This window comes from Heloderma suspectum, chromosome 9, assembly GCF_057233095.1.
Source record: "Heloderma suspectum isolate Gila_16-S chromosome 9, 16-S_ref, whole genome shotgun sequence".
Lineage (NCBI taxonomy): Eukaryota > Metazoa > Chordata > Lepidosauria > Squamata > Helodermatidae > Heloderma > Heloderma suspectum.
This window is the reverse complement of record NC_139466.1, coordinates 946,620-954,856: the sequence shown is the minus strand read 5'-3', so window position 1 is coordinate 954,856 and position 8,237 is coordinate 946,620. Positions and strand designations below refer to the sequence as shown.

Sequence of the window (8,237 nt, the reverse complement as noted above, 5' to 3'; positions counted from 1 at the left end):
CTGCACAACGGTTGTTTCCTGCTTTCATCTGAACTTTGAAGCACATTTCAAGGACTGTGGCTCTTTATCTCCTCTCACAACAGAGAAGTTCCTTAAACTGGTCTATCTAGCCCAGGAGAAGTGATCAGTTGGGATAACCTGCTTTCTGGAGAACACCATTAGGTCCACTTGGCGGCCCTGAAAATGGGCAGACATCAAATGTACGGAAACCCTTACATTCCTACTGATATGTGCTGATCGTCTCAAAAGAATATTGCTGCGCAAACTTTCAAGGAAGGGTAAAAACAGTTTAATTATCCATAAAGCAGGCACCAGATCCTCAAAAACAAGCAGGCCTGTTTACAAAGCTGACAGTCCTCCCTTACCTCCCTCACTGCCCCCTCTGTTTAGAGGTGCAGGCCTGCCCCCCCACTTGCTGCTGCTGCAGACAAAGGTGGTTATAAAGCCTCACTGAAAGCAGCAACTGAGCTTAAGGAAATCGCTCAAGAGGCTGAGGGCTTACTCAGCAAGATTTCCATCCCAGAGTCCAGGAGAGGGAGCAAAGCTGCCCAGACTCCCCCCACCCCTGTGTCTCCCAGCACAGCATGGATGATCCACCAAGCACTGCAGCAGCCCATTTGGAAGCAGGGGTGGAAAGGCCCCACGCCTCCTGCCCAACTGCCGAACTGAGAAGTCTCCATCGGCCTTCCATAGCCCCTTGATGGGGTGGATGGTCTCCCTTCCTCTTTAGGCAAAGTTGATGAAATCAAGCTCTCGCTTCATCCTCAAGGTGACTTCCAAGGTGCCCTTTTCAGAGAGGAAACAGGCCTTCCCACTCTTGCTGTCCACAGGATGGGGTAGAGGCAAGAGGAGCTTCCTGGAAAACGGGCAACTTCAAGTGGGACTCAGGAGTACACCGTAGAGCATGGCACGCGGCTGAGGCTGAACTAGCCCCCCCCCCCCCCCATTCTGCACTTTATGCTGAGAGGAGGATTACACAGGGCAGTTACCACAACACTGAGAACAACCAGAAGCCCCAGCCCCACCCTGCTGCTGCCCCGAGGCAGCAGCATGAGGGTCACAGGCAGGAGTGACATCTGCCTCCCTGCCCAGAAATCCTGATGCCTGCACTTGGTCTCGCCTGGTCCCTGACGCTGAATGGGGAACCCTTGTGCACGCAGCAGGAGTTTTTGCATGAACAAGGGACTGCTGGATTGGGGGAAATTACTGATGGAAAAATGCCACATCCCTGCCCTCGACTTACTTCTGGGGGCTCCGAAGATCAAGAACCTTTTCCTGGATATCGAGGGTAATGTCTGAAGCCTTTGTGTCAGGGAGTTTGATTTTAATCTTAAATGAAAAACAGAGGAAGTAAGTGGGAACAGCCACCACGGAGAGTTTGGTTGCCTTACCAAAAGGGATCATTCAGAATTTTTATATCAGAAGATCAAACCTCTTGGGCTGAAGGCTGGCCCCACAGGACCTTGCAATAGGCTCTGATCATAACTGCATATGGCCCACTGCCCTTCCTTTGGAGGGGCTGCAAGAGACCCCCCTCTGCTGCGCTCTGGCCAACCACCCCCTGCAGCAACATTCCAAGCTGAGAAGTCCTGGAGTCACTGCGCAGCATGGCCTCTGCAAAGGCCAGGAGCACCACTGGCCCAAAGAGGCGCAGGACTCCTGACTCCCACCTGCCTCTGAGCCTGCAAGGGGAGCATCGGATGGTTTTCACCCTGTCCCTGCACACAGCAATCACGTGGATACCAAACCGCACCGGGGGGGGGCGGGGGGAGGTCATTTCACATTGCTGAAACCTCAAGGCACCCCACATCCTTGGGACAGGCAGCATCACCAGGTGCCCGGGAGGGATTTGTGGAAGCCAGCCTTCAGGGCAATGTGGCTCCCACCGTGAACTGGCCCAAGAGGCAAGGGCCTGGCAGCTAGGAAGAAGCACCTGCTCTTACCAGCATGTCCTCACAGCAAGCGGTGGAGGGGTCCTTCCAGCTCATCCCCAGGAACATGTCCTCAGTGCCCACCTGCTGCTTGAATAGAATTTCATACCTGTGAAAGACAACATGAGTCAGCAAACTGGGAGGCCACAGGGGGGCCTGCCACACTTGCATATGGGGTGGGGGAGGCTCTGAGGACCACCTCCATTTCTCAGCTCATTCTGCAGTTTGGCAGTCCCCACGTTCCCCATAGCGCAGACTCCACTGCCCCCAGTTCCTGCTGAGCCATTGCAACACCAGAAAGCCATGGGAGGAAGGTGGTGCTGGGGCCGCCCTCCCTCTGGGAAGACTTCTCACAAGCAGGCTGCCAAGCAATCATCAGGCAAGCCATTGCTAGTTGTAATGCCTCTCTCCTCTTCCCCACCCCATGCCTAATACCTTCTAGGAGCCTGGGTCTCACAGAGCTTTTCTAACCAATTTTAATTATTTTCCATTTGGCAACCATTGATTTTTCTCGCCCTCCAAGCCAATTTGTCTAATTCAGAATGCAGGAACTGCTTGTTCTCTTTCTTCTGATTTTTACAAATGAGAAAACATGAATGACTATTGTATTTCAAGCGTGTAATGCTCCTATATAATTGAGCAAAACAAATTGAGTTATTTCCCCAAATCATTGGAAGGGCTGTGCAGGAACCAGAACTTTTGTCTACAGATTTGGTAGCAATGCTAGTCCATAGCTGAACAAAATTCCAGCCGTTCTTTCGCTGTAAACTCAAAGCCTACCCCTTAATTGCTCCAGATCGCCTCCATTTTCTGTCAGGAAATGTCCATGATTTAGTTTGGGAAACTAGTACAAAGATCTCTCTGTGCCACACAGCAGGAGATTTTGGATGCTAAGAGCTGCCTTTGCCCAGCAAATGTCAAGAGAATTTGATTGAGGATGAACAGGCAGACTTTACTTCTGTGCAGAAAACATAATTGGGGCCAGTTTATGTGCCTGACAGGCATTAACCAAAACATGAAGTGTTTCTGGGGCACCATGCGGAGCAGCAGCGCAGGTGGGCCTGTGACAAATCTATGGCCAAGAATGGGGTTCACTTACTTCTCCATCACGGGGCGGCTCTTGGGAAGTGATGATCGTTTATCCAGCTCAAGCTAATGTATAATGTTACTCATCTAATAGCAGCAGTTTTCATTTGTTAACCAGCACATACAAAACTGGTAACAAGAATCAGTCACCAGAGGGCAAACACAGAGCACTGACCCTGGGGAAGCTGTTTGGACGAGGGAGACAAATGGGGGGCTCTATGGAAAACTCTTAGGGGCCACGGTGGCTTAGTGGTTAAGATGCTGAACTGCAGACCGGAAGGTCGGCAGGACAGCAGATCGAGACCAGAGTGCTGCGTGATGGAGTGAGCTCCCGTCTTCAGTCCCAGCTCCTACCAACCTAGCAGTTCGAAAGCAAGAAATTGCAAGTAGTTAAATAGGTACCGCTTCGGCAGCAAAGGTAACAGCGTTCCGTGCACCTTGGTGTTCAGTCATGCTGGCCACACGACCATGGAAGCGTCTTCAGACAGTGCTGGCTCTTCAGCTTAGAAATGGAGATGAGCACCACACCCTAGAGTCGGACACGACTGGCTGGGGACACCGTTACCTTTTTTTTTTAATGGAAAACTCTCCTGGTGGGGCAGCATGGACTCCCAACCCAGGTGCACAGCTTAGAAGTGCTTACTCGGGCTGCTCCCTGGCGTCCCAGGCATCATCATATTCGGACCCCTCTGGCACCTCCTCCGTGCTCCAGATCTCTTTGCTGCCTCCAGATTTCATTTGAGTGGTGGCTGGAGGGAAGGAAACCGTATCACCTGTTTATCTGCCCTTGCAAAACACTCAGCTCTGAGTGCTTTGCAACCTGATCCGTGACTGGCACCAGGCAGTGAAATGCCAACATCTGCAGAGCAACTGACTGCCCAAGACCAGCTCATCACATAGTCACGGCACTGGGGAGCGACTGAACAGCAGGATCCATAAATCAGTGAGCCTCTCCGTTTTCAAACTGTAAATACTGACGAGGGCTGAATTCCTATTAATTCCTTATCTATCCTTAAGAAGTGATGATTTGGTACCCAATATGGTCCAACTGAGAAAACTGCTACTTATTTTGGGAAGAACGGGCTTATATAGGCATTGTAAAGTGTGCCAGAAACTAGGTAAAAGAACTATGACAATAGGTTCAGCTAAACAGTGTTTTAATAATTTTGGTATCACACAACACCCTCTCCAAAGAGTGTTCCCCGAAGCAGGAACGGAGGCTGAGAAATAAGTCCACTGCTGAGGCAGGATTAGGACGTGGCTTTCTCCGCAGGTTTTAAGCAGGCTCAGTTCTCCAGCATTCTAACCCCCACCCCCGGCCCACTTTCCACTCATCCCCCAAATCCTTGAGCAAATGCTCTGCACCTCCTCGCTGTCATTGTGTCTCATCCTCCAGTCTGGTTTTCAGCCATCCTGCTCAACTGAAGCTGCTCCTCCCCCAGTGCTTCTTCCGTGAGCCCCGCAGGACTAAATCTGAGGGCAGCTTTGACTTGGGAGAACAGCGAGCTGTTCTCTGTGACCTTCAGAAACACCCGGGGCATCTCCCCCACCACAGGGAAATATGGGTGCCGCCTCCACAGCCACCCGGTGCTCATACATCTCGGTGCAAGGGGAGATGTGAGGGTGGCAAAAAAGGCACAGCAGACAGGAAATGTGGCTCGCTCACACTTCCAATTCCTCCTGCACGTCAGCATGTGCAAAGTTGTGTTTGGCCACTCTTCTTGACTTGTATGCTGCCTCCAAGATGCTTGGTTGAGGGGTCCTCCTACGCTCCTCCTCCTCCTGTACTCTCCTTGCTCTCGTCCCCTCCCTCTGCCTGCCTCAACTCTCTTTCAGGGCACAACCTTGGTTATGCTGGCTGAGGGGCTACAGCAGATGACAGAAGCCCTGCTATGCTGGCACAGCAGTTACACCACCAGCACAAAAGTTATGCTGGTGAAACATCTCGGATATGGCAGCAGAACACTCCACCAGTGCAGCTATTACACTGGTGGACATAGGCCGTTGGAATGGCCAAAATGGGGCAGCGTGAACAGGAACACATGGATGCCGAACCTGATACTCTTCCAAACCGCAAGCACACCTCTCGAATGGCACAACTTTACACCAGCCCTGGACCTGCTGCAAGGAATTCAACCCCCCCCCCCTCCATTCAGTGGAAGAGAAAAATTAATGAGAAAATACCTGCCTTTATGATGACAAGCATCTCAGCCACATTGCCACAACAGAGCACAGGCTTTGGTGCAAGCGAGCACTCACTCACAGGAGACCCACAGTATCTAAAGCCCACACAGGAAGACTTGAGTGTGCAGCCCAGGGTGCCCTCTACCTGGCCTCAGGTCATGCACACATGGAGGTACTTTGGTGGTGATCATCAGGAAAAACTTCCTGACTGTTAGAGCAATACAACAATAGAACCAATTACCTGGGGAGGTGGGGAGCTCTCCCACCCTGGAGGCATTCCAAATGAGGCTGGACAGCCACCTGTCAGGGATGCTCTGACTTGGATTCCTGCACTGAGCAGGGGGTTGGACTCGATGGCCTTGTAGGCCCCTTCCAACCCTACTCTTCTATGATCCTATGATGGCAAACACGGAGGAGGAGCCCTTTGCCCACGAGAGCCTCACAACACACCAGGGAAGGAACTTGAGCCCCTTGACAGCATTGCTCTGCCTAGAACTCGAATGTGTACCTCACCTTGGGAGTCCAGACAAAACATCCCACATCAAACTCCACTCCACCAGCTGGAGCACCACAACAGAACCCATCCAAGTACACAAAGGAGGGGGAAACCCAGGCTGCAGAGTTTGACTCCCGTCACTCTCCCTTGCCTCCTCCCCAACCTCTTTCGCCCAGACCATATTGTTTTGACACTCCTTTCCCCCAACAGCAGGGAACAGAGTCTCCCACCCTGGGGATGCCCTCATCTTCCCCACGTGCAGGTCCATTCTCTGCTGGCAAAAGCTGGGTGTTCCACGGCAACCATTGCCACTGCTGGCCAAACACTCTTCAGCACTTTTGCCTTGCAGGATCTCAGCCTGGAAGGAGGGAGCAGAACACTATGTTCCCTACCCAGAGGCCTCCACTAAAACAGCCTTCTCCAACCCTGCGCTCTCCAGATGTGTTGGACAATAACTTCCATAATCCCCCCCCTTCTCCAAAGAGGAATGGGTATGATCACAGTCATTACCATCTCCCCATCCCTCCTTTGGGGTTGGGGGGGAGAGACCAAGGCCTGAGCACTCAGGTGGTGCTGCTCCCTCTTCTCTTGGCTTCTCACAAGCACCTCCTATGCCATCAGGTTCAGGGATGATGGGCTCCAGCTGCTGACTATTGCTCATTGTTCTCTGTCTGCGTTCACCTTGCTCTCCACCGGCGGCTACTCTCCTAGACATACTGGCTCTGTCCCCCCCACTTGTTTCACGCAGACCGCACTCCTGGCTGTTCCTCTATGGCATAGGTATCCTGTGCACACTTGACAGTGATACAACAAGTGAAGGTGTTCACAACATGGCAGCTGGGGCCATCTGGGACACTGCACCAGAGCCATTGCCCAAGGCCTAGGAGCCCGTCTGGAGTATCTGGATGTGAGGATTTGTACGACTGGACTTCAGCTGGCCTCAGGATGGGACTCCCGAGGGGCATGCAGGGAGCTGGACAGGCTCAGGGCCTCCCAGGTTCCCGGGACTGCAGGAGTGGGCAGGCTTGTTGGGGTGTTACCACCAGGGGGTCTGAGGCAGTCAATCGGCAGAGGGAGACAGGCATGCTGGGCAGCTACTTGCCAGGGCTGGTCTAGCTGGCAAATTGCGGAGCTGATCACATGGGTTGCCAAGGGGAAGAGGGGTCCTGGAGACCATGCAGGAGCTCAGCTCTTGGCCACTGCAGCCTGGCTGGTGGCCTGACCAGTGAACTCTGGCAGTTTCTTGCTGGCCATTTTGTGTAATTTGGGGATCTGCCGAGTGGTACATTGCCCCCATCCCTACCAAGGGGAAAACACAATGGATATAGAGGCAGCATCTCTCCTCTCCCGCTCCAAATGTAAGTGGAGCGCAGGGCAACTTTACCTGTTGGTGATTCCTTCACCTGCCTCCAACAGAGGTTCAGCAAAGCTCCATCCTTGTCCCCCAGAGAAGATGGGCTGGAGCTACTTTTGTGATGTGTGGCTGTCTGACTTACCTGCCAGTCCTGCTGCCCTTGAGGGTCCAATGCTCCCTGGCCCCATGTTGCTCAGTGAGGAGGATGTCTGCAAAAGGAGCACACGGTGCTGTAGCGGCTTGTGTGGTTTGTTAACCTGCGCTAAGGGAATGTTTGCTCTCTACGAAACAGAAGCCAGGATTTGTGCATTTTGGGCCTGCTTTTCCAGTCGTACTGTACATCAGTGCTGAAAGCAGTGAGGAAAAAGGGATCTGAATTAGGCCCACTGGCATAGGAAGTGAAGAGTTCAGGTGGGGGGAATTTGACAGCAGTCGGAGGAGCGGTGGCAGGGCTCCTTTGGGGGACACAGCTTAAGCACCCCTGCTTTGAAAGGATTCCCCGAGATGGGTGACTCCAAGCGGGGGGATGGGGACCCACACCTTTTCCAGCCTGGGGGCCGCATTCTGGTGGTGGGTGGAGTTGAAGGCAAAGGGGGCGGGGCCCAAGGCAAGAAACCCCCCCTGCCGCTGCCGGTCCGTTTGCCCCCCTTGCCCAGGAAGAGGCCGTGGGCAGGCAGCGCCCCGGGGCCGGGGGAAGAGGCCCTCGAGCACCAGGCGGCCCGCGCAGGCTGCTGGCAGCCTCCCCTGCCTCGGGCTTGGGCCGGTGGCTGGCACGCGCGGCCAGGAGCTCCGGCGCCCAGCCGCCGCCCTCCGCGGCGGGTCGCCCGGCTCTGGCTGCAGCCGCCCAGGGGCCGATGGGGGCACGGGCGGCGGGGCGCGAGCCGGGAGGCGCGCGGGGCTCTGCGGAGCAGGGGGCGCCCCTGCCCGCCCGGCGCCCGCGCGGGGGCGGCTGGGGTCCCGGGGGAGGGGCTGACCCCGAGGCCTCCATCAGCGTCGCCGCCGCCTCCCGGTGGGGCGCGGAGCATCTCGGCCAGCGCCAGCAAGGAGGCCGCCGGGCAGGGGTCGAGCCCCGCGGACGCCATGGCGGGCGGAGCGCCTGCCGCGGCCCGCCTCGGCTCCGAGGCCGCGGCGAGCGTCTCCCGCGTCGCCTGGCAACCGCCGCGCGCCCAAGAGCCGCGGAGGGGGC

The 8,237-nt window shown here is 54.9% G+C and overlaps 1 protein-coding gene across 1 annotated transcript; it reads right to left on the bottom strand.

The window, feature by feature from the left end:
- Positions 1 to 264: 264 nt before the first annotated feature.
- On the bottom strand, positions 265 to 8,219 carry DNAAF6 (dynein axonemal assembly factor 6). Its single transcript, XM_084813421.1, has 6 exons — positions 8,026 to 8,219; positions 7,194 to 7,260; positions 3,661 to 3,766; positions 1,944 to 2,040; positions 1,244 to 1,329; positions 265 to 856 (listed from the first exon to the last, which is right to left on the bottom strand). The coding sequence occupies exons 1-6, from the start codon at positions 8,131 to 8,133 to the stop codon at positions 727 to 729; spliced, it is 594 nt and encodes a 197-aa protein (XP_084669547.1). The 5' UTR covers positions 8,134 to 8,219; the 3' UTR covers positions 265 to 726.
- Between the last annotated feature and the right edge of the window lie 18 nt (positions 8,220 to 8,237).

Coding starts and splice junctions, on each gene's coding strand:
- DNAAF6 (XM_084813421.1), bottom strand. CDS start 8,133: ATGGCGTCCGCGGGGCTCGACCCCTGCCCGGCGGCCTCCTTGCTGGCG. Junction 2,041..3,660: donor GACGCCAGGGAGCAGCCCGA/GTAAGCACTTCT, acceptor TGTCTTTCACAG/GTATGAAATTCTATTCAAGC. Junction 857..1,243: donor GATCTTCGGAGCCCCCAGAA/GTAAGTCGAGGG, acceptor CCCGTTTTCCAG/GAAGCTCCTCTTGCCTCTAC.